Source organism: Mesocricetus auratus, unplaced genomic scaffold (genome assembly GCF_017639785.1).
Source record: "Mesocricetus auratus isolate SY011 unplaced genomic scaffold, BCM_Maur_2.0 Super-Scaffold_4256, whole genome shotgun sequence".
Lineage (NCBI taxonomy): Eukaryota > Metazoa > Chordata > Mammalia > Rodentia > Cricetidae > Mesocricetus > Mesocricetus auratus.
This window is the reverse complement of record NW_024429182.1, coordinates 68612917-68638957: the sequence shown is the minus strand read 5'-3', so window position 1 is coordinate 68638957 and position 26041 is coordinate 68612917. Positions and strand designations below refer to the sequence as shown.

General features: G+C 48.9%; 1 protein-coding gene across 10 annotated transcripts in view; it reads left to right on the top strand.

Annotated features, from left to right (window-relative positions):
* Tacc2 (transforming acidic coiled-coil containing protein 2) overlaps window positions 1–26041 on the top strand; it is a 96471-nt gene that overhangs the window by 50870 nt on the left and 19560 nt on the right. For 4 of the 10 annotated variants that reach the window (XM_013114393.3, XM_021228427.2, XM_021228455.2 and 1 more), the window contains exons 3-9: window positions 9689–11000; window positions 14744–14804; window positions 16517–16718; window positions 21211–21272; window positions 22252–22367; window positions 23621–23792; window positions 25066–25206. In XM_013114393.3, coding sequence (XP_012969847.3) covers window positions 10615–11000; window positions 14744–14804; window positions 16517–16718; window positions 21211–21272; window positions 22252–22367; window positions 23621–23792; window positions 25066–25206 — 1140 coding nt within the window. In that variant the 5' untranslated portion in view covers window positions 9689–10614. Of the gene's footprint in view, window positions 1–9688; window positions 11001–14743; window positions 14805–16516; window positions 16812–21210; window positions 21273–22251; window positions 22368–23620; window positions 23793–25065; window positions 25207–26041 lie in introns of all 10 variants that reach the window. The other 6 variants (XM_040752955.1, XM_040752980.1, XM_021228453.2 and 3 more) reach the window with 4 other exon arrangements.

Sequence of the window (26041 nt, the reverse complement as noted above, 5' to 3'; positions counted from 1 at the left end):
TGGCTGTTACAGCTGAGACAAAATATAAGCAGTGACATAGCATCTCATCTGTGGAGACACCCAACTGGCACAGTGAATTTATTTCTTATGATCATCTTCATTTTTAGGGTTGTGTGACCCATTAATTTAATACTTTGCTGTTGCTTTTTTCCTGACTCAGTCAGATCCAAAGGTGACCCAGGCAAGCACTAAGGGCCACTGGGTCCCTCGTGTAGGATTTTTCCCATAACACAGAGAACGCTGTAAGGCAGTAATGCCATTATTGGGATAAGTGGAGACACTTGCCGTTTTCATTCTCTGAAACATATCCTCTCCTTGCATCCCCTTTAGGCTTTAAGACAGTTATTCTCTTCATTCTCCCGTGAATACAAGGCTGTCTTCAGAAGAGCCAAAATCAGAACCATTTCCTACCACCCCATGCTGGAAGCGAGGAGACAGAAAGTGGCATGGAGCATTAAGTGGGCCCATGTGTTCAGATGGGCTCCATCAGGACTGACTTGGGGTTCTTACATTCTAAAGAATGAGTTTGGAAAACTCCGAGGTCTTTAACGTACTGTGATCAGGAGCCTGGCTCATACACAGTAGATGTGTATTCCGGTTTAGAGAAATCTGTAGGTCTGGCCATGGTGCTATGGAACCTCATCATTTAGTCTGAAGTGTAGCCCAGTTGTGAATGAGTCGGATCGAGCCTAAAAAGGAAGCATTAGAGCAAGATGGAAGCCCAGCACACAGTGGTGTGGAAGCTCTCTGGTGGCCAGATGTAAATGAAAAGCTTCCATTCGCCACGCCACGCTTCTCAGTCTTAACTATGGTGGTGTGCAAACTGTTAAGGAGCAGCAGCTGCCTCAGGACAGGGACAGCAACACCAGCCACTCCCTAACTTCTTTTTCTACAAAGCAGAGGATCATCTCCATCCTTAAAAACAAACACAGGCAACCCACCTCTTACTTAAATGACAGTTCGCAAAAGAATAAACATTGTAGAGGCTTAACCTGTGTGGAGGGGGTTGGAGATGTTAATTGCCACTGAGTCACACTCCCTCAGAACCTTTGACTGCTCCCATTGGAGTCTTTGTTTGAATGGGGACTTGACACTTCTCCTTTGAAAATTGCAGAGAGCCTGTCAGTGTAAAGATTACAGTCAGGGGACCTGAACTGGGGACCCGCCTCCTTGGTTTGAGCTCTACAGACGATCATATGATTTGTTGCACATGTTGGAAGCTGCCCCCCCCCCCATCTTCCCATCCATTCTGCGGGCCTGCAGGGGCACCGGAAAGGCGTGAGAAGGCACTGTGCTGCTTGCGTGGGTCGCCCTGGGGGGAGAAGGGTTTGTTCTGAAAACCATGGGAAAGAAAGGGCAGGAGAGGAAAGTCTATTGTTTGTAGTTTTCCTCTGCAGAATGCCTGGAATGTCACTAAAGGAGCCCCAGGAACCACAGGAAATAATAGGCAAGACCTTTGACTGTGAGTACAAACATGGTTTTTCCTCCTGGAAACCTGTTTTACAAAGCAATCACATACCTGTACGCTGGGTCCTGTGAGCATGTTTGTGCTCCAGGGCACAGAAGGACAGGATGCTGAGTGCCCACCTTGCATCTGTCCCCGCCTGAGGAGCCCAGTTTTCCTGTGTACAGATGAAGGCAGCAGCCTGCACATTCTGAAATCTCCCCCCTCCTAGCCTCTGTAGAACACTTGGCAATGTCATCAATGGGCGATGTACTTAACTTGTGCCTGATTAAATAATAGCTTTGGCTTATGAACTTTGCCTGTGTTAGGCTCCTAGTAGGGCCTTTGTTTGCTTTATGTCCTTCTTGGAGAGTGAATTATCCCTTATTTGAATAGCATCCCCTTCCTTTGAGATCATAGACCTTCCCTGGCTCCTGCAGCAAGTGAGGGACTTTGGGATGGAAGCTCTAACTTCCTGTTCTCCCATGCAGCTTGCTGCTTCTGGCCTCATAGGTGCTGAGTCGTTGCTATGCCCGGCAGCACTCACATGTGCTCAGCAGCTCTGTCAGCTGACCTGAGAGCTGCAGCCTGAGCCGAGCCCCACCAGATGGTCAGGTGGCAGGAAGCAGAGGGTCAGCCAGGTATATGGCAGGAGAGCTAAGGTGAGTTCCTTGCCCATCCTTTCTGGGACAGCCTTCTCATGGTGACAAAACCTGTCTGTTCATTCTTGCTGGCAGGCCTCCTAGTCTGGAGAAGGGCTCTGGGGAGGGCCTTGATGATGATTGGAGCTGCTCAGTGGCCTGTGTGCCCACACAGTTCCTCTTGCTGGAAAGAGACGGCTCGCTGGTCTCTGATTTTGGACTGCTTCTCTCATTGTTAGCTGCCAGCGGTGCTTCTGTCATCACTGGCCTACCTCAGGAAGCTTGTTTCTGCATGTACTAGCATTGGCTTTCACCTCCTCTGAAAAGCCCAAGGGTGACCCAAGCCCCCTGGTCTTGAGATGTCCCTCTGGGGCTGCAGAACAGGGAGCAGGTGTCATTGGCATGGGCAGGATCTGAGGGGCTCTGGCTGTGTTTCCTGGCACGAGCTGTGCCCTATGCCATCTTCACAAGAACTCCTGGCTTTCAACAGCAACAGATTTATGAAATAACTTGTCCAGAACACACAGCCTTAGCTGTGGCCAGCCTACCCATAGACAGAGTAGCTTGTGGACAACAGAAGTTCGCTGCTCTGGTTCTAGGGCTGGGGTTCAGGTTTGGTGTCTGGAGGAGGTCAGGTTTATCAGCAACACTCACCAGGCTGTGTCACCACACGGCAGAAGGGACAAACAAGCTCCCTCGAGGTGTTAGTCCCGTGAACACTCTTTCCTGTGACCTAATAGCCTCCCAGAGGCCTTGCTTTGAGAAGGAGATTCCTGCATGGGAATTTTAGGGGTCATAGATGTTTAGACTGAGAACACAATTTTCAGAGCCGTGTCTGGGTGCCACAGCACTTGGGCCAGCCAGCTTTCCTACTCTTCCTGCTGCGAATGTTAGTATGTACACAGGTGTCTGGAACAAGTGAAGCTGTTGGGGAACGCGTGTAGCTGGGGCATGCTCCCCCTGTGTTTAAGGAGGAGAGCCCAGGTGGAGCGTGTCGGTCTCTTGTCCTGTGATAGACACTATGCAGATAGACGGTAGTCACTGAGTAAGGGGCACATTAGCCCGTGTCAGCCAATCCCAAACCCCATTCACCTCAGGCTAGAAGGATGGGAAGGGGGGGTGGCTGCATAGACAGCTGAGGAAATCCGGGAGTAGTGACCTCAGTGGCCCACTTGTAGCCGTGTTCACACTGCCCTGGGAGACTTGGGTGGGGGATGCCAAGAAGCCAGCCAGGCCCCAGTCCTCTAGACACCCATTAACCTCCGTTTTGTGGACCTGCTGGAGGGTCTTGACGCAGCTCTTCATCCATAGCCTTACTCGAACCCCTGGCGGCTCCGTGAGCTCTAGAGAACCAGGGACGTCCAGGTCTCCTAGGGGGGTGGCCCCACCCGTGGCCCCCAGGAAGAACGCGGCAGTTGTTGTCCTGTTATGACATTTGATTATTATTTACTTAGGGTTTCTATTGCTGTGAAGGTACACAGAAGTCAGCAGGAACCTGGGGGCAGGAACGGAAGCAGCGGCTGTGGAGGGGAGCTGCTCACTGGTCTGCTCTTTCTGGCTTGCTCAGCCTGCTTTCTTATACTCCCCAGGACCACCTGCTCAGGGGTGGCATTGCCCACAGTGACCTGGGCCCTCCAGTGTCAATCATCCGGCAAGAAAGTGACCCACAGGCTCACCAATCTTAGGAGGATGTTTTTCTCAGTTAAGGTTCCATCTTCCCAGACATGACACAGGATTGTGTCAAGTTGACAAAAACCAAATTACATAACAATCGCATGGTAACAGTGGGACAATATTGATCTGGAAGGCATGATGAACCAGTGGCTCGGCCCGGGGCCTGCAAGAGAAGACCGTGGCGTTCTGGATAGGCAGCTCAGGGGGAAAGAGACCAAACAGGGCAGAAATGGACCATTTGCTGTGCATGCAGTAGAGCTGGGACCTAATCCAAGCAGCCCAGGTTCCAGCTCAGTGACCACCTCCCAGTGGGACAGAGATGCTCCTGATTCCTGTAGGTGTTGCCCCTTGTACAAAGCCCCCACTGGTCTCTCACCATCCCGGCTGCTATGCCACTTAGCTTCTCACTGAGTGGACCCTAATGAGAAAAGTTTGCTTATCATAGACTCTCCCCAGCTTAGTTGTCATAAGTCCCTGTCTTAGAGTTTCTATTGCTGTGAAAAGATACCATGACCACGACAACTCTTATAAAGAAAAAACATTTAATTAGGGCAACTCGCTTATGGTTTCAGAGGTTCAGTCCATTATCATCATGGTGGGGAAAATGGCGTGCAGGCGGATGGCAGCTGAGAGTCCTACATCTCACAGGCAACAGGAAGTCAACTGAGATACTGGGCAGTACCCTGAGCATAGGAAACCTCAGAGCTTACCCCCATAGTGATACACTTCCTCTAACAAGGCCATACCCACACCAGCAAGGCCACAGCTCCTAATAATTCCACTCCTATGAGATTGGGGGGGGTCAAACCACCACAGTCCCAGAGTGTTGACCTCTGGTAAGCCTCTGGGACTTGAGGGAGGTCTGGGAGGAGACCTGCCAGAACAAGATGGACATCCAGGATCAGTGCAGTGAGCCCTCCTCCCCAGGTGTGGGTTCTTAGGACTCAGCAACATCTTCCGGAGAGAAGAGGCCTAGCCAGGGGCCTCTGGCACTCTTGCTGGCCCATTTTGGGTTTAGTTTCTTGAGCCTTGAGTTTTGGACCACATTCAAGGAAGGCAGTAGACACGGTAGACCTGCCTCTGTCTGGGCAGCCTCACAACTGACTGAGCTCATCCTCAACCCTCAGGCTACTGTGTAGCCAGGTGCTAAATTATTGTCTTACAGGATGGGAGCAAAGACTTAAGATTGAAGTGGGGATGGACTGATGGCTCAGTGGTTAAGAGCTCTGGCTACTGTTTCAGAGGACCTGAATTCTAGTCCCAGCACCCACATAGTAGCTCACAACTACCTGTAACTTCAGTCCTAGGGAATCTAGTGCCCCATTCTGACCTCCTCAGGTCTCAGGTGCACATGTGGTGTACAAATATACATGCAGACAAGACACCCCTACACATAAGTTTTTAAAATGTTTTTAATATTTAAAAAGGAATGAGCACCAGACTTCCCTGACTAGGATACTTACTAGTGGCATCTGTTAAAATGGAACTTCAAAGATTTGGCTCTGCTGGTCTATTCCTTAGGAAGGGGTAGACTGATCAGTGGTGGAAAAGTGGGAAGTCTAGGCTTTGATCAGTGTCCCAGACTGGACACATTTGGGAGATCTTGAATTCATCATATATATGCTTGCTCTGGGTTACCTACAACTACCAGCAAAATGCTACAAGAAGATCAAGTAATGCTCTGTTGATCTCCATTAGCCTGCTTAAAAAGGAGAGCGTTTCCACATTAGTGTACTCAGATGGCCAGCTATGCTTCTTGTGGGCTTGATTTATTAGTCAGTTGAGAATCTGAGCATGTTATGTCAGGATGCCAAGGGTTCACTCTAGCCATTGTGTTCCTGTTCCTGAGAGAATTCACAGTGCAGGAGGGAGCTCTCTGGCCATCTCAAGTGTCACTTAGGAAACACTCCAGCAAGGCTAAGAAATGTGGCCTCTGGTGAAGAGACTTCAGGTGGGTGATGTCAGTTGTCAGGGGACTCTCTTTCCTCTAAACCCCTCTTGTTTCTGAATACATCTGTTTAGCTTAGGTAATGTTGCCCAACATGGGTGTTATAGATTGGGTTGCGTACCTGCCATGTTGCCCAGCACAGGTGGTATGGACTGAATTGTGTACCTGTTAAATCCACATGTTGAAGTCCTCACTCCTGATATGATGTCTTAGAGATAGAGTCTTTCAGGTGGTAATTAAAGTTTGTGGGTCTTAGGGCGGAGCCCTGTAACAAGAGGAGGCATCAGGCCAGCTATGGTGGCACACACCTTTAATCCCAGCACTCAGGAGGCAGACAAGTGGATCTTTATGAGTTCAGGGCCAGCCTGGCTTACAGAGGGAGTCCAAGACAGGCTTCAAAGCTACATAGAGAAACCCTGTCTCAGGCTGGAGAGATGGCTCAGTCATTAAAGGCTAGGCTTACAATACCCCCCAAAATAAGAGAAACCCTGTCTTAAAAAACAAAAACAAACAAACAAACAAACAAACGAAAAACAGCAACAAAAGAGGAGACATCAAGGATACATCTATTCAGAGAAAAGGCTGTGTCAGGACAGCACAGCCAGGAGTGGCCGCCTGAAAGCCGAGGATAAAGCCCCAGGAGAGGCCAGACTTGCCAACACGTCCATTGTAGACCTCTGGCCTCAGGTCTCAGGGCAGTGAGAAACACATTTCTTCTTTGTTGTTGAAGTCACCCAGTCTTGAGGTGAGGCCAACTGAGCTGGTTAGCATCTCCGGGGACTCTTCATATGAGCTGCAGATGCTGACTTGCCCCAGGACTGAACTAGAATCTGGAGCCAGTTATGCAGTGTGGATTTTAGAGACACCTTCCCAGGCTTGCACCAGTGAGGTCAGAGGACACGCTGATGTGGATGGATGGTTTGTAGTCTCCTTTTTCATAACCTCTACTCAAGGCGTTTCTCATAGTGACTGACATTGGGGGCACACCATGTTTAGGATGAATGAAGTCTTTATGCAGATGTAAATACCTAGTGGGAACCCAGTTGGACATGCTTGCCTTGCAAGTCAGGGCTTGCCCATGGCAATGACATGGAAAGGCCATCCCACCCTTGTGAAGGACCACAGGGAGAGCCATCCTCTCTGAGAACCATTCTGTAAAATAATAGCTCCTAACCAGGAGCAGTGTTGTCCTCCTGGGGACAGGTGCCAGTGTCTGAAGACATTTTGTCACAACTAGGATAGAAGGTGCTACTGGCATCTAGGAGGTCAAAGCTAAGAATGAGGTGAGGCATTGTTGTACCGGAAGGCTGGCACCCCCCCTCCCCTGCAATGAGGGATTGCCCCCAAGCATCCTTTGGGCTGGAGTTAAGAAACTACAGCAAAATCAGGTTTCTTTGCCTGTGACTTAATTAGGGAACAGCACTTCTGAATAGGAAAGCCAGAAAAACAAAGCAGATGTTAAGCTGGATGTCTGCAGACTGTTGCATGATGGGGGGAAAACTACTGACATTTGGAGGCTGCCGAGGCGATGGAACAGATTGAAAGGGAAGGCTGGCACTGGAGGGTCTCTCCACAGAAGTGAAAGAGTGCCTGAGGGCCCTCTCCCTGCCGCCAAAGCCCATGTGAGGACCCCTGGACCCCCCTGCCCCCCACCCCCCCCAGCATTTATGGTCTCCTGCCTTCTGAACTAAGTATCCTGGAGCAGCCAAGGGGCAGGAAGACAGGTTGCTGCTGACTGGAAGAAGCTGTGCTTGAAGGCCCGAGGGCCTCAGAAGGGAAGTGACCTCAGAAGGAAGAAAGGCGGCCACCTGTTCTGAGATGAGAAGGAAGCAGGCGTGTTTGGTGGTGGTAGGAAAAAGTTTGGTGCAAAGAACTGGGACCAGAGGCCGCAGATGCTGAGGGCATGTATGCCTAGTGGAGTTGGGGTTAGGGAGAGTCGGGAAGGCCTGGAGTCAGCATTGGCTCCTAGAACGACAGGTAAGCTTCCCCCGGGTGCTTGTAATGCAAGGGATGCTTATTAAGCTTTCTGATGGAAAATTTTCCCTGGTTGGAAAGAGAGGTATGCGAGCCTCTTTCTGAACCTGAGAGGCTCGCCATTTCCTTCACTGTCCTCTCCCAACTTGTCAGCTGGGCTCCAGCTGCCGGGTTTGCCTGTGAGTTAAGTTAGGAAGCAGCATGAGAGGACCCCCCCTCCCCACCCTGCTGACAGCAGAGAGCCACCCACAGCTCAGGGTGGGGAGAAGTGGGGTGGTTCTACAGAAACGGACTGGCTTGTTTGAATGTGAGCCTTTCCCACACCTGAGTAGTTGAGACAAAGGATAAGACAACCATTAGGAAGTAAAAATGTAGGACGCCCAGGCCAGTTTGAGTCTCGTGCGATACACACTCTTAGAAGCTGTCCATTTTTCTGAGGGTCAGGTGTAATGGCTTCCTGGGCTTTGGCTGGAAGTTTACCTGGAGAGAGGGCTAATGTATCCTAACGTCTGTCCATGTTCACAGTTCAGGGTCGCAGTTCCGTCAATGCTGTGCAGCCTTTTCTCTGCAGACCATGGTACAAGATTTCCCCATTTCTTGGCTGGACGGTGGTGGCGCACGCCTTTAATCCCAGCACTTGGGAGGCAGAGGCAGGCGGATCTCTGTGAGTTTGAGACCAGCCTGGTCTACAAGAGCTAGTTCCAAGACAGCCTCCAAAGCCACAAAGAAACCCTGTCTGGAAAAAACAAAAACAAACAAACAAAAAGATTCCGCCGTCTCTAGCAGAACAGCTGGAAAACCAGAAATCCATGCAAGGGCTGGTGGGATTCCTGGGAGCCGTGAGGCAGTGGGATCATTGGGCATCCTGGGCTGACATTTGGAGTCCCTGAGCATACTGGAAGATAAGCAGCAGCCTCATTGACTGGCAGGACTGGAGGAACTAAGAAGCTGGGAGGAGAGGACTGAGAATGAAGAAGAGGCAAAGCCAGAGCGAGGCGGGCAGACGGGTTGGGGGAGGGTCCAGGTCATGTCTGGAGGGCAGATGGTGAAGGGCAAGCTCAGTCCTGCTCGCTTAAAGCCTTGCACATTCTTCCCGGTGTCAGAGTGGCTCTGACCATATTTAATTCATACCAAAGACTGACGGTGTTTTGCTTCCCTCCTTTGTTTCCTGCCTTGCTCCTGCCTGACTTCAGCAACATCAGCCGCATCATTGTTTCTGTAATACCCCAGGGGTGCTCCTACCCCAGGGCCTTTGCATATATAGCCCTTTCTGTCTAAGATGCTTTCTCTTTGTTTTGTGAACTTCCTGGTGAGATTATGAACAAACCTGATAGGAGGACGCTAATGACAGATTAAAGTACCATTCCTCTAGAATCCAGCTTGGCCTTCCTTACAGAGTGTGGGTAACCCCAAAACAGTCACACCACAGAAAGTCTCCTCAGCGTGGCTGACAGTTCCTTCTTGGATGCAAAGATAAGAGTCCTCTATTCGGCTGACATTCCATGCTCTACAATGACACCAATTAGCTTGGGTATGTTTAGGAAGAGGTGATAGGACTCATTAGACCCTCCCCAACCCCTTCTTCATGAGGGACTGTCATTCGTCTCTTGCACGTAGTCAACGGATGCTTTGGTGGCGATGGTAATGACTGATAGGCTGAGAGGACAGTGGTCTACAGCCAGCCTTCATCTCTTCTATGATTGTTGCTCAGATTCTCAGCATGACCCCTGGTCAAGGTCAAGCACTTGGTAAACTGCTTTGGAATGAACCATGGGACTTTTCTTTTATCAGCTACCTGGCTCCCATTGTACAAATGAAGGCACTGAGGGAAACCTGCCCAGGGTCTGGAGCCAGTGTTGCTAGGAAACCAGGATTTGTTCCCATACAGGATGCCCATCTTTGGAGTTTATCAACCTCTGCCCTGTAGAGTGGGCATGTGGCACAGAGCGAGAAGTGTTCTCAAGTGTCGTATGTCTTTAGGTGACAGCTTTGTCTCTGTTTCCTCAGGATGCAGTTCTGAGCCGACTGTGGTTCCCGATGGCCCTCCCAGTGACTCCGTGGAAGGAAGCCCTTTCCGTCCTTCTCACTCCTCCTCGGCTGTGTTCGATGAAGACAAGCCGATAGCCAGCAGTGGGACTTACAACTTAGACTTTGACAGCATTGAGTTGGTGGACAACTTTCAGAGCTTGGAGCCATGCTCTGCCGACTATAAGGGTCAGGAGTGTAAGGTGAGCACACGGAGGAAATCCACCGAGTCTGTGCCCCCCTCCAAGTCTACGCTGTCCCGCTCGCTCAGCCTGCAAGCCAGCGACTTTGATGGTGCTTCCTGCCCGGGCAGCCCGGAAGCTGGGGCCCTTGCCACAGATGCGTGTGGTACAGGATCCAACAGTGCTTCCAGCACCCTTAAGCGAACTAAAAAAACGAGGCCACCTTCCTTAAAAAAGAAACAGTCCACCAAGAAAGCCACAGAAACCCCTCCAGTGAAGGAGACCCAGCAGGAGCCAGGCGAAGAGAGTCCAGTCGCCAGCGAGGAGCACCTTGCGGAGCACCCTACGCCAGAGACGAAGACAGAGTCGTCCACACCTGAGGGCACTGGGTGCACCTCGTCAGAGGAGACTCCCCTGGAGCCCGCAACTGTGCCCACAGCCACCTCTCCATTGACTCCGGAGAGTGCAGAAGACGTCAGCCCTCTGGTATCTGGGGGTGGCCGAGTGCAGAACTCACCCCCTGTGGGGAGGAAATCAGTGCCTGTTACCACCGCCTCTGAGGCAGTGGAGGTGACCCTGTCGGACAGTGGAGGGCAGGAGGACTTGCCTGCCAAAGGGCTCTCAGTGAGGCTGGAGTTTGACTATTCTGAGGACAAGGGTAATTGGGACACCCAACAGGAAAACGCCCCTCCCACCAAAAAGATAGGCAAGAAGCCAGTTGCCAAAATGCCCCTAAGGAGGCCAAAGATGAAAAAGACACCTGAGAAACTCGACAACACTCCTGCCTCACCTCCAAGGTCCCCTACTGAACCCAATGACATCCCCATTGCTAAAGGTACCTACACCTTTGATATAGACAAGTGGGATGACCCCAACTTTAACCCCTTTTCCTCCACTTCAAAAATGCAAGAGTCTCCCAAACTGCCCCAACAGTCATACAACTTTGACCCTGATGCCTGTGAAGAGTCCCTTGACCCCTTTAAGACATCCTCTAAGACTCCCAGCTCACCTTCTAAATCCCCAGCCTCTTTTGAGATCCCAGCCAGCACCGTCGAAACAGATGGGGATGGGTTGAATAAGCCTGCCAAGAAGAAGAAGACCCCCCTGAAGACGTAAGTTCAAGGAGGGAGATGGCGAGGACTCAGAGTGGGTGTGCATTGCTATGACTTCTGGCCCTGCCTGTGCCTGGAGAATCCCCAGCTACCCTCATCCTGCCCCCTGTTGCTGTAATGACACCATTTTTGTGGCTCTTTCTCCAAAAGCAGGCAGAATATACATTTCCTTTCTTTCTACAGCCTCTGTGGTATCATCTCCCCATCCCCAAACCCACGAGGTCTTTGATCTTTTGCCTTAATAAATCAGTGGCTTGAAGTTTTATGCTTAGCCAATGATAATGACCTTTCAACTCCAGGGGAATATGGGATGTATTCCTGGCTACCTTCCTATTGGTAGCCGGACTCTTCCCTGGTTAGCATATGCTCTGCCCTTTGGTTAGCTGGGATACACCCTGTAAAATACTGTTAAAATTTATAGCATTTGTTTCTACCTGCTAATGTAACTTTAACTCAGGGACCACTTGTGGTAGCAGGCTACAGGAGGCCACAGACAGAGAGCTACTGCTTGCCCTCTGGTGAACCTGTAAAAAAAAGGACTCTTGGTTGCCTTCCTACTCTCTGGTCATCTTTTTCAAATAAGACTTGAAAAGAATGGTGGGACTTGGATGAGAGAAACAAACCCTACAATCTCTAGGAAGAATGGCTTTTGTCCACTAACACTTGCCCACGATTGCCCCGGCTGGTTCGTGCTGCTATGGGCACTCATCCTGAGATCACCCAACTTTGTTGGTGATGGGTCCATTCCCAAGGGCCTATAACGTGAGGACAATGTGCCCGAATGCTACAGACACCCTGGCTCTCTTGGGAAGCATCACTGTACTTGATAGGTGGGAGAGACTCAGTCTCCCATCCCAGGGCAGGGGAACAAACCCCAGGGCTAGCCCCTGGGTCTACTTGGCTTGAGTGACATGGGCTAACCTGTCTGCATCGGATATCTGAGAGTAGGTCAGGCTCTGCTTTGTCCTTAAGTTGCTCTGCCACCATCTTATAATAACTGAAGGCCATTCTGGCTCCAAACATAGATTTCTTTTAGCTCTGTTCCCCAACGAGGCCCTTCATATATACGATCCACATTAGAACCTTATTTTCTTTTTTAATAATTTTAACTTTTACTGAAAATAAGTAGAATTTTTTTCATACAGTATATTCTGATCATGGCTTCCCCTCCCCCAATTCTTCCTAGATCCTCCCTAGCTCCCCATTCACCCAAATTCATACAGAACTTTATTTTAAAAGTGGAATATTAGCCGGGTGGCAGTGGTGCATGCCTTTAATCCCAGCACTTGGGAGGCAGAGGCAGGCAAATCTTTTAATTTGAGGCCAGTCTGGTCTGCAGAACAAGTTCCAGGACAGCCAGGGCTGTTCCACAGAGAAATCCTGTAGGGGGTGGGGGAGGGGTGGGTGGAATAATACCCAGAAATACACTTTAAAGCCATCACTTCTCATCTTTAGAAAAAGAATCACCTGGTAGCCACTCCCTTCCTCTGACCCAAGACAGCATAGTCCATCGCCGGTTGCTTTCTCGTTTGTTCGTTAGAGCTGAGATGGCTGGGGAAGCCGGCCCTGTATCCTGGTGTCACCCTTAGTACACGTAGGTCTGCCGATTTGAAGGCCGTCCCGTGGAGGCAGAACTCTTAGGTCCCAACCCTCCGGTGGTCAGAAACTGGAGAGAAAGCTGTATTCCAACAACCCCTTCCCGGAAGGCTGGACTGTGCACCCTGGAGCAGAATCCTCTATGGATGGCTGCCATGTCCTATCCCACTAGTGCCTGGTGTCTGCAGATTAATATTTTTGTCAGTTCCTTCTGTCTGTCTCTCTTCTTTGTCTTCTTTGTCTTAGGATGGTTGAAGATGTGATGTCTGTGTGTTCTCTGTTGTAAGTAAATTTAATGCAATCTGCTTCTTGCACCCAGCGTGGGGCTTCTGCCTTGTTTCTGCTTGCAATCCCTTTTCCTTTCTTCTCTATGGTGGCTGCTGTGTTTCTGTGTAGAGCTTGGGAATGACGGGTCAGGGCTCCCCTGCAGGCAAGGTTACCTTTCTGTTTCATCATGATTAGCATGAGACTGCTGAGCTATGAAAACATGATTAGCCAACAGCTGCCTGCTTGTCCAGAATGGAACCCTTCTCCTGTTTGTTTGTTTTGATTTTTTTGTTTTGTTTTGGTTTATTTTCATCTGCAATCCTTGTATTGGTTTTTAACTCCTCATCCATTCTTTTGTTGTAAGTTGGCTGGCGGGTGATTGCTTTCAATAGCAAGATGCTTTCCTATTGAGAACTGCATGAAGCCTGGAGCAGAGACTGCCGAGCCTGTTTCTTGTGACATTATGAGGCACTACCATTTGGGCACTTCCAAATTCCTGTTTGCAGAAGTCTTAGGGAATGTGGGATCATCTCAGAGTAGAACCCATGGCTAAGGACCATTGCCAGAGTGCCTCGGCTCATGTTCATGGTTACTTATGTCTAGGCTGGATGTTAAAATGTCTCATCTATGGGTAGCCCTGCCAGGCATCAATGCAACTGGTTACTGCATACCTCTGGTGCTCCACACCCTAGCCAGGGCAGATCTCGGGACTGTGAATCTATTTGCCTTCTTCCTGCCCATACAGGGGAAGCTGACCCGGATCCAGGCTTCTGGCAACCTCCAGGAGAGCCTGGAGTCTCCCAGTTCTGTCCTACCCAAGCTGCTGCTTTAGTGTTTTCAAGTCATTTAGCAGCTATAAAACAGCTATATATTTATATGCATGAATAAATATATATACCTTATGTTAGGACTGGACTGTTTTTATGGCAAATGCCATAAATGCTGTAAATAACCATTTCTGGTGTTTTTAATGATCAAATGCCATTGTTGGAGTGTTTTATTTGAGAGTACACAAGGAAGGAACTTGAGTGTTAGATTTCTCTGCCTACTTAGTTAACATGGAAAACAGGAGGGCTATGGGACTTTAATGGTGGGACCCTGCCTCCTCCACACCTAAGCTGCAGCTTTCCCTGGTCCTAACACCATACTGGGAGAGAGATGGGAACCAGGAGGGAAGGGCCAGTTTGCAGGTTGAGGGCTTTCATTTTAATTATAGAAATGACCCCCAAAAGCAAGGTGACTAGTGGATTAAATTGTACTATTTATGTTAAAATACATCCCTTTCTCCTGGGGTCAGTCTGCCCCACCTCTCTTACTCTGTGTGAAAGAAAAAGAAAGGGAAAAAAGTATGGATTCATGTCCATTACCCTCAGCCAGGGAAAGGCATAAAATCCCATCTTCCTGGACTCTGCCTTTAGTCTACCCAGAGTCCTACCCGTTGCTCTGTGTTCCTGTGAGTACAAAGGGCTCCCAATCCCCACAGGATCCAGAATTTTTCTGTTTCCATGAGGCTCTTCTGGCTGTTCATTAAGAGCTGTGTCTCCTTGCCTATGTGAAAATTAAATCCTGTTAATTAGTGTCATGTGCCTGCAGCCCATCCCCCAACCTTAGTTGGCTCAGAAATTAATCTCCTCACCACAACTTTGGTGTGTGATAGTTAAGAACAGTTAGTTAAATTTAGCTGCATTTTTTTTGGGTCAGCTCTCCAAAATGGCTTCTCGTAAAGGTTTCTAGCTTGATGGATCTTCCCCTTGGGGGCAAAAATAATATCAGTTAAAAACTCAGAATGGGCTGTTGGGTAGGTAGGAGGGCTGGGTGGATTGCTGGGTGCTTGGGAATGATCTGTGACCCGATGTTTACATTTCTCATTTTACTGACAGTGACACATTCAGGGTGAAGAAGTCGCCAAAGAGGTCTCCTCTGTCCGATCCGCCTTCTCAGGTACAACACTCCCCTGATGCCTTGAGTATTACGCTGCTGACTGGGAAGTTAATGCTGCTTTGTCTGTACATACATACACACACACACACACATACACACACACACACACACACACACACACACACACACACGGACACGGACACACACACATGGACACACGGACACACACAGACAAGTACACGCATACACCCCATTCATGTTCTTATGTACACACATGCATATACACACTCTTGCACATGTGCACATACACCATGCATACATGCACACCAAAAAACCAGGGAGAATAGAGTTTTCCTTTTCCTCTCTTTATGGCATGGTGTGTTTTGACACACCCCCCCACACACATACACACTTTGGTAGAGATCAAGGTATATGTTGAGAGGGATTAGTTGAGAATGAGGACTGAATTTTATGGCAGGAATTCTTCTAGTCTATTCTGGACATTTAACCTGCTGAAAACTTGCATTAAGTTGACTTTTGATATCAAGGGACACAGATTGAGAAAATGGGGGAAAAAATGACTATGTCTGGAATACCAAATTATACCATCAGAATTAGAGTAGGAAGATGAGGGAAGCTTACCTTTAAGAAGTTTGGGGCTAGAAAGATGGTTCAGTGATTAAAGGTACTTGCTACTCTTGCTAAGGATCAAAGTTCAGTTCCCAACACCCCCATGGTGGTTCGTAGCTGTCTGTACAATGTTTCTAACACCCTCTTCTGGCATCTGTAGGCACTGCACATATGTGGTGCATATACATACACACAGGCAAAACACACACATGAAATAAATCTTTAAGAAAAAGACGTGAGAGCTTGAATTCATTATGAGTCTCTTTCCCTCTTAGCGGTGTTTCTAACAAACTCATGCCATATCCTCTGCCCTCATAGACCAAGGACGGTAATCCTCAGGCAGGCTTGCTACCATTCTGGGTTATAAGACAAGTTGATCTTCATGTTCTAACATGAAACTTCAGCTGCTGACCAGGTGGAAGTGAAAGAACATACAAGGACTTTGCTCCAGGGACAGGAGACTTCAGGTCGAGCTGTAGGTCTCCCCTGGGTTCTCACTGTACAGTGGCAGTGAAACCCCCTTCTCTTCACAAGGACTAGTGTGAGGACTGTGAGACAGTGCTGATGATACCACTGTGAAACTAACTGGGGTGTCTTCGGATAACCAAGACAGAGGCTTATTTATTGTTTTGTTTTGAGGCAGGGTCTCACCCTAGTTTAGGTTGACCTGGTACTTACTGCAAGGCCCAGGTTAGCTGCAGTCTCTTGGGTGTTGGGATCACAGGTGTGAACCACAGTACTGAGGCTTTTTATTGTTGGTTTCAGTGCTGGGTATTGAACCCAGGACTGTGCACAAGCAAGGCAAGCACCATACCATTGAGCCACACCCCCAGTCCTTGGAGAAAAGTCTTACCCCATAGGTCAGTCTGGCCTCACACCCCCAGCAGTCTTCTTGACCCAGCCTCTCATATGTTAGGATTGCAGGCAGGAGTTACCATGTCTAGATTTTTTAATTAATTAATTTTGATAAATCCATGGCCACTCCCTGAAGTCAACCATCAGTAAAGGAGATCATTAGGGGAACGCTTCCTCCAAGGCCACAGAGGCCCAGGGGAGCAGATGGAGGGATTTCCCCTGTTTGAGGGGCGCGGTTTCTGATCAGGAGACTGGGTGAAAGAAGAGGCTGTCCCCTCTCTTCACAGGACCCCACTCCAGCTGCCACACCGGAAGCACCCCCAGCAATATCTGCAGTGGTCCATGCCACAGATGAGGAGAAACTGGCCGTCACCAGCCAGAAGTGGACATGTATGACCGTGGACTTGGATGCTGACAAACAGGACTTCCCACAGCCCTCGGACCTGTCTAACTTTGTAAATGAGACCAAATTCAATTCACCCTCAGAGGGTAAGCAACTCGGTGGCCAGCCAGACCCACACCTTGCCTTGGAGAATACTGTCGCTAGGGGGCAAAGAGCCGGGAAAGATACTTGCCAGCCAGGTAACCATTACCCATGTGACAATCTGCACACCTTCCATTGTATGCAAAGCTAAGGCTTGAGAGCAGCTGTTTCTTGACCACATGATGCCTGCTGAGAACCAGACCAGTCCCCTCTAACCACATCCTGAAGCCTCACTTGCTTGTTCTTGCCTGTATGGCTTATGATACCTCCTGTAGTTTTGGAAGGCACAGCTCCAAAGGAACATCAGTAACATTGAGCCCTGACTGTAGGTCAACCCACCTATGGGCCTTTTGGTGCCAGCATTGTTCATGTCCTCCACAGACTGTTCAGACTATGTGGTCACACATTTTAATCAAGCCTGGAACCAGAGGTTTTCCCCAGGCTTGCTAGTGAGGACTTGGTAGCTTTGGGAAGGTCCCTAGCACTTGTCTTATCTCAGGGTCTTCCTTTGTGCTGTGTATTCAGTTGCTGCTTCCTCTCTGATTGGTTGACTGGAATAATTCATGTATCTTAGGGTGTACTCAGCTGGTAGAGTGCATGCATGAAGCCCCGGGTTCACTCCCCCCTGCATAAATACTAGGTACAGTGGCACACACCTGTACTCCCAGCAGTCTGGAAGGTAGCATCAGGAGAGAACCAGAAGTTCCCTCACCCTTTCCCACCTTTGCCTGGCTCAGCCTTTGCCTGGATGTCCACTGCTTTCTCTGCCTGTCTCTACCGCTTGATCTGGGGGCTCTTAACACCGTGGTGAAGATGTATGTGCATTTCTTGTTCATTACTGGGCTGTTTACTTACTGAAGGCAACAACTCTCGATTCCTTTCCACGTCCCCTTACTACTATGAGCATCACGGGAGCTAAAGATGGGTTTGATGCAAAAGAAATGCAAGGCCAGGGCACATAAACAGCCGAGTGTCGACTCAGTCAGTTTGATCTTTGTAACAGCCATCACCTGCATGAAGCATAGGGACCTGGGAAGGGAGAGAAGCCTAATGTCCCAGAAGCAGTGAGGACATTTGGACACATGCATCTTACTTCCCACTTTGATGTCATCTCCTGTTCCCTGCTGGCCCACCTTTCTTGAGTTAGATTAAAAAGAAACAAAGCAGTTCTAAACAGCAGAGGAAGGTGTTTGGAAACCATCTTGGGGTTGGTACTGAGACTGAACACATTTGATCTGGGAGTGTATTGATCATGTGCTAAAATAGCTCATTAAACTTTTGACAATTGTTTCTGCAAAAACTCAGCAAATAGGGAGGGCTTAAGGAGATGACTTGGTGAGTAAAAGTGCTTGCTGGACCAGCCTGGTCTACAAAGCTACACAGAGAAACCCTGTCTTGGGGGCAGGGGGCGGGGGTGCTTGTTGTGCAAGTGTGAGGACCTGAAATCGAATCCCAAGAGCCCCTGTAAAAGCCCGATGTGTAGTACAAGTATCTGTAATGGAGGCACTTTGGGACAGGAGACTCCAGAAGCTCAGTGGCCAGATATCCTGTTATATTCATCTGAACAAGAAAGCTCACCTCAAACAAGTGGAAGGCACAGAATGACAAGGTTGTCCTTTGACATCCACACTTGCACCGTGGTATGCACATACCCACATTCATACACATGAACATGCATGCATACACACACACAGAGAGAGAGAGAGAGAGAGAGAGAGAGAGAGAGAGAGAGAGAGAGAGAGAGAGTTCAACAAATAGGCATATATTTAACTTTGAAACAAAACTCTTGTAACATCTGCCTCCTCAGGAAATAGTACAGATTTGGCAGGTGATGATCAGTTTTAGCCATTGGGTGAGAGACAGTCCACCCCCGTGAAGACACCATGGGTTTAGGAGGCATTGGTCTTGCTGCATCCACCTCTATAACACGCCCTGTATGGAGAAGCCGCTCGTCAGGTCTTCCCTCTTGTTCTTTTGGTATGGACAAGTTCAGCATATCAGACATCTGGGGGTGGAGAGTGCTGATGCACTCCTCAGTGAATCCGTTCAGGGCTGCAGCTGCGGTCTGAGACTTCACCAACCACAGGAAAAGGAAATGTCGGGTTAGACATCATAATTACTATTTGAACATACATTCACAGCAATAGTAATTCTATAGGAGACAAGAGGAAAGCAGGGGCTATCATTTCGCACACAGGGCTTCATTTCCTCTGAACTCTGTGGTAGATCCTGTAGTCCCCATTTTAAGACTGAGGAAGTAGGCTGTGCACCGAGAAAGTCCGGGATGATCTGTGCAGGCCAGGCCTGCCTGGCCTCATTGTCTCTGCTGCTGTTGTGGTGTGAATAGACCAGACTCTCTGCCTTCATTTGTAGGATGAGGGTGTGAGCTATCCCTGTTCCTTCCTACCTGGGTGCACACGTAGTGCTGACTTTGCTATTTCAAATCTCCGGAGAGCTGTAGGTTCGCAGTTACCCATGTAGTTGGAGTGCCCTGTTTGGGTTGTATGTCATCATAACTGTGTTGCCTCCATAACCTCCCAGTGATTGCACACTCTGCTTGAGTTACGAGTGTGTTCACCTGTTTAATGAGTGCCCTTTTCTTCTGCACCATTTTTTAGACATGGTGGCATGGGGACAAACCTGTTCCTCTAAGGAGGAAAAATTAGGGAACATTGACCACACCTGCCCAGGAGAAACTGATGGCAACCGTTTTTGTTTAATTTTGTTTGATTTATTTATTTATTTTTATTTATGTGTGAGTGTGTGCTTGCATGAGTTTATGGGCATCATGTGTTCACACGTGCCCTTGGAGTCCAGAGGACATTGGCTCCAAAACGCTGTGGTTACAGGTGGTTGTGAGCCGTCCAATGTGGGTGCTGGGAACTGAATCCATCCTCTGGGAGAGCAGGGCATATTCTTCACCACTGCCACCTCTGCAACCCTGAGCAATTGCTTTTGGACCCAGAAATCTGCATAGCCACTCGGTGGCCCCACCTTGCTATACACAACTGCATCTGCCCCTTTTCCCACATCCAGCAGAAGGCAAGCTGTCCATCTGGGTGAGCACCATGGTTGTCTCATAACAGAGACTGTGAAGGGGACAGGAGAAGATGAGTGTAGTTTCCTCATCCTTCTCCAGAGCTCTCTGCCCATCTCCTCTTAATAAAACATAACTTATGTTTAAAGAGAAATTAGAAGGAGCAATTGTAAATCTGGTTATAATTCTTTATATTGTAGGACTAATTGTAGGACTTTTTGTTATACCTTGTCATGTTATCCAGGACAGTGCGGAATCAGCAGGAGCAGAGAAGTCCATAGGCTGGACTTCGCTGGTCTTGGAAATGAAGGCTTCATCCCCTCCCTGCCCAGGGCACTTCCCTAGCAAAGCTCTAGCAATTAGATTGGAGAAAACAAGTCAAGTTCTCTTTGCTGTGTGATGCCCTGGTGTGAGATCATTCTCCAAAGTGGTCCTTGGATACGAGAGGATTCTTTAAAAATAACTGTGGACCTCTTCAGTGTGAAGTATCCTATCCTTCAGTGACTCAGCCTCCCCTGAAGTTGTAAAGACATGTGCTACATGGTGCCAATTGTGGATCTGTTCCTAGCCTGCCACCAGCTTGTAGCCTGGTGTGAGAGGGGGCTAAAGTCGCACTTGACTTTATCTGCATGCCTGCTCTGTGAGGGTTAGAATTTAACCTCTCTTCCTCCCCCTTTCCCTCCCTCCCCCTCCCTCCCTCCCTCCCTCCCTCCCTCCCTCCCTCCCTCCCTCCCTCCCTCCCTCCTTCCCTCATGTACTAGAAATTGTACCTAGCTCACTGTACATTCCCGGCAAGTATGCCCACTGAACTACATCCCAGCCCTCTTAAGTTTTCCCATTTTGAGACAAGAGTCTCCTCATTAAGTTGCCCAGGTTACCCTTGAACCTAACTCTATAGCCCAGGCAGACCTTGAACCCACATGCTCTCCCTAGTAACTGGGATCACGGAACCTCAAGAGAGAGCCCTAAAGCCTCAAAATATCAGCCCTCAGCCCAAAGCTACCAGTGGAACTGAGGGAACTAACCAGCTGGTGAAGCAACACTGGAGGAGTGTTGTCTGTCCTGGGGCCGCTGAATTCACAGACGGGGCAGGTACAATACATTTTTAAGATGTCGCCATGGCGTGCCATCCTATGTGCAGCCCCTGAGAGTTAGAAATATATGGTCCCCAAACACTTGTGCCCTCCAGTCCGAACACAATGGAAGTGCTTGGGTCTGCCCATTGCAGACCTGTGTGTGGACACATGGCTTCACTTCCTGGGACCCATTCACATTCCTAAGGGTCAAAGCTCCTACCAGCAGGAAGCTTATGGACTGTCTGAAAATAGCTGAACTGTGCCTCGCTGGAGGCTAGGTCTGAAGACTGTAGTCAGTGATGGCCACCAAAAGCTCAGCATGCCCCCTGCCCGGCCAGGCCTTGCAGTCTTCCCCTGATGCTCATCTTGCCTGTTTGTTTTCAGAACTGAACTACAGAAACTCCTACGAAATCGAATACATGGAAAAGCTTGGCTCCTCCTTACCCGTGAGTTCCTCCTCTTCACTGGCCTGGCGGGGGCTTCTATGGGGTCTCCAGCAAGGCTGCACAGGGTCCTTCAGAGTTATCCCATTGCACAGAAATGCCAGTCCCCATTCCTAGACTCGTTGCTCCAGGTCTTAGGACTCTAGTCTGAACACCTTACTGGTAACTCTTGCCCCTTCTAGTCGCACATTGTATAGTCAGTGCCCAGGTCCACCTGTACTCTCCTACAGTCCTTGATCATGGATGGACTCTCAGGGGTTCCGAGCCTCAGCCCCTGCTAGGGCCTCTGCTCATGACCCTCCTCTCTAGCCAAGAAGAAAGAAGCCTTGTTGTTTCTGCCCAAGCCCATTGCCCTGACTCTTTCTTTGGGGTCTGTCTTAAGTTAGTTTTCTATTGCTGTGATAAACACCATTACCAATCAGGGTTTATGGTTCCAAAAGAATGAGAGTCCACCATAGCAGAGCAGAGCACATCTTGAACCACAAGCAAGAAGCAGTCTTTAGATTCCCAGAGCCTGCCTCCAGTAACACACCTTCCTCCAGCAAGGCCATGCCTCCTAAGCCTTCCAAACACTGCCATCTGGGGACCAAGTATTCCAATGCCCAAGACTGTAGGGGACATCTCATTCAAACACCACAGGGCCTCAGTGGCAGTGCTCATCACTGGGGTCAGCATGCTGTCATCCCCATCCCACTGTGAGGACGGAACGGGGCTGGCTAACTCTGCACCCTCAGCGGTGTCTACCACTGTGGCCCATGAGCACCGAGGGGCCTACCAGGGCACGTGGCAGCACCAGCGGGTTATTCCCGCCTTAGGTCTCTATGGGTCCCTCTCTCCCTAGTCACCTCCTGCTTTCCTCTGGGAGCTTGAGAAAACTGAAGGCCTGCTTGTTTCTTATTGACGAGGGCTTTCTTGGCTTGAGTGCCATACTTAGGCCACTGTGCCTGGCTAACGTGTGTGTGTGTGACTTTGATTCCTGCAGCAGGATGATGACACTCCGAAGAAGCAGGCCTTGTACCTTATGTTTGACACCTCTCAGGAGAGCCCTGGCAAGTCTCCTCCAGTCCGGATGTCGGATTCCCCAACTCCATGTTCGGGGTATGACTTCTATGATGAGAGAGTTATGGCTTAGGCCAGGGGCCCCCAAGTCCTTGTCTACCTCCCCACTATTATTCTGACTTCATTCCATTGCATGTCTGCAGGTAGTGCATAACTCAGTCTGTCCACAAGGACACAGATGCATCACTTCTGTTTCCAAGGGCCCTTTGAGTGAAGATGAAACAGCTGACTGGCAGTACCCTCTGACAGACAGACAGACAGACAGACAGACACACAGTGAGAGAGAGAGAGAGAGAGAGAGAGAGAGAGAGAGAGAGAGAGAGAGAGAGAGAGAGAGCGCCAGTTCACACTTAACTGTTTTGTCATCTGACCAACAGGGGCAGTGTGTCACGACACTGAAAGCTTAAGTCCCAGCTCTGTATCTGGTGCAAGTTACTTAGGTGTCCTATGCCTTAACTTCCCTATGTGTAAAGTGAGAGGAATAAAGAGACCTCCAGGGACTTAGGGAGATTAAAGAAGACTATCAGTCCCCAGAGTAGTCAAGTGGCAGACATGGGGAACCTGGCTTCTAGGAGATAATGTATGGAAAGCCAGTATCAGAGTGCCTAACACATATAAAGTTCATGACAGACATTTCTTGTTAATGTGGATGTGAATATTTTCACGTGCCAGTGTCCATGTTCTGAATGGTGTAGCCTTTGGCTGGGGAAGTGTGAGGCATTGCTCTGTTATTTAGGTCACCCCATCCATAACTGGATACCTGCTCTATGCTGAACAGGATTGGAGCTCTTGCTTTTGTCTCTCAGATTTACTGTAGCCCCGGCAGACCAAACTCTGTCCAGATGGTAGGTGTTAGTACAGTGACATCATCTCTCCAGGGGTGATCCCATATGACAGGCACTGTATGGAGAGCTATACATTCATACAGTGTCTCAGTTCACCTTCTCAAAGGCGCCTACCTCCATTTTCTAAAAAAAAGCGTGGGTGTTATACCCATCTCTTCCCTCAGAATATACAGGCAAGCAAGTGACTGCTCCCTAAACTCCAGAGCGCAGTCCCCTTGCCAAAGGCCCCTGTGTTCTGTCCTTCCCTTGTCAGTTGGCCCTTAAACATGGCTGGACTGTAGCCTGCCTGTAGGTGGGTGGCCACTGAAGACCTAGCCTTTGTCTCCCATTGGACACAGACCTGGACGTCTCGGTTCTTGTGGGATGTTGTCTCTTTAGTGAGAGCTTCCTAATAGACTTTGGTGAGTCTCCAAAGAAAAGACCCTAACGATTGACTTTTTTCCTCAGGTCGAGTTTTGAGGAGACTGAAGCCCTTGTGAACGCTACAACAAAACTCCAGCATCCTGCCACACGTGGGCTGGGCTCCAACCAGGAGCCTCTCTTGCAGGTACCAGAGAAGTCATCCCAGAAGGAACTGGAAGCCATGGCCTTGGGCACCCCCACAGAGGCAATTGAAATTGTAAGTGTTACCTGAGGGTCTCTGTGGCTGGGCCCTCTAATGCAGTCTTTCCTCACCTGGCAGTAGAGTCCCACTCTGGCCCCTAGACCACAGCAGTCAGCATAGAAGACCCCACATCTCACAGGGAAAGGCCTTCATTTCTCCCACGGTAGCTATGTAGTTCTCAGTCAAATGCTTTATTTGTTCAGGCTTGTTTCTCCATTTTTAGAGCTGGACTGATGGACAAGCTAGAGCCATGATCAGCCAGCCCTGCCTCGCTAGCCTGCATAACAAAACAAAGAAGGATAGCAGAAGGAATATCCTCCTTTGAGGGATCAGCTGTGTTTCTCCTGGGTCTCAGTGATAGGCGATTTCTCTTGCTTGTGATCCAGGACTTTAACTTAGCCTCTGCCAGACCCTCCTGAAACCTTGCAGGACCCGTAGCCCTGAGACGAACCTCACTGTCCCCACTCTCTGCATGTTACGTGTGGTCTCCCTTGAGTGTGGAATATCCACAAAAGGGTCTTCCATATGTCTTAAACAAACCAACTTGGGTCAATTATATTTTTTTCTGTCGCCTCCCTCTTAGCAATCTCTATACAGATTTGAAACTGTTTGATTCGGTGTGTTGCTTTTGTTGTATATTAGACGATTTGATCTGTCTCGTGCTACAGACATTTGCAGAGCACCTGCTGCTATGCATATGGCAGGTGGATGCTGGGTTGAAAACTGGAAACAGTTAGTGAACAATAAGAGGGTCTGGATGTGAGTCGATGTTGCATAGAAATACTGTGACAGACTTGGCCATGGCTCATCTCCTGCAAAGCTGCCTTCTGATTTGGAAGTCTTTCTAATCTATAAGGAATTACCTTTTTGTTTGAAATCATCTTTTCACTATTGAAAATGGCCCTTATTTAAATCTCACTTTCCTTGATATTTATCCTTGGTGCTGTTCCTTTGATGAACTATGTTGGAATTTGAAAACCCATCAACTAACTTGCCTCCCACCCATGGAGATTTTCAAATAAAAAAGCAGTGGTTATGTGGCTTCCACTGCTCTGGCTAGGAAACGAGAGTGACTTGGACCAGGGAAGGGCTCCTGAGGCCCTGCATTTGGGAGAAGGGTCTGGGCTTGACAGTCTCAGTCCAAATGGCAGTGTGAGTATTGGCCACTAGTTGGTGTTCTCTTTAGCCTTAATGCAGCAGGGTACAGTGTATAGATGTGTGGTCCTTCTTGAAATCAATATCTTTCTACTCTCCTCTATTTTCCGTTTTCCTCTCTGCCGGCCTTCAGACAGCTCCGGAGGGTGCCTTTGCCTCTGCAGATGCCCTCCTCAGCAGGCTGGCCCATCCTGCCTCTCTGTGTGGTGCACTTGACTATCTGGAGCCTGACTTAGCAGAAAAGAACCCCCCAGTATTTGCTCAGAAACTTCAGGTTTGTAGCCCCTATGTGACCTTTTGGGAGTTTGTCAAAACCTCAGTAGAAAATGAACCCCTGAGCCAAATTGAGCTGAGGCAGTACTTAATGAGGCAATACTGGGAATGTTCCAGATGAAGTCTTTTTCCTCTCAGATGCTGATATATATGTGCTATAGCCAGGATGCCAGAATTATACAAAGTGTGATTATGTACTGAATGGACTGTTTCTCTTTCTATTGGGAAATTGGTCCCAATAGTCATTTTTCTGATGTATTGATAGCCCCACAGGCAGTGTCTATGATTTATTCACTAAATCAAAAGTATCAGGTCAAGCCAAGCTGTTTAAATACATAATATGATCCCATATTCCCATTGTGATAACACCTGGACTTGGTCTGGAACCAAAACAGTAATCTCTGGAGTGGAAATTTTATGGCTTAATTTACTATCCCCCTGGACTAGGAAGTGAGGTTGACCTAGAGAGATTCTTAACAGGCATCTGAGAGATGCGTGGTCATTGACAGCAAGCATTGGTCAGCTTTTAAAAAACAAAAGGAAAGATATCAAGAAATGCCATAGAGTAAAAATTGCTGTCCTGGTTTGAAAGTCAGTTCACATTTGACTGCGTGATGTTTCTTGACAGACCTTCAAAGGGGTGATTTTTTTCAAAAAGGAAATTAAACCCCTGTTTCATGATCTGCTGAGGTGTTGGTTGTGAGAGAAAGATGAGCGTGTGTTTTCCCATGCGCACCTGTCATGCATTTATGTGGCACATTCATTCCTGGATGTGGAAAACCTTCTGTCTGTCTTGATGTATTTCCCTACGGTTTGCTCATCCTACCCCTCGGGCA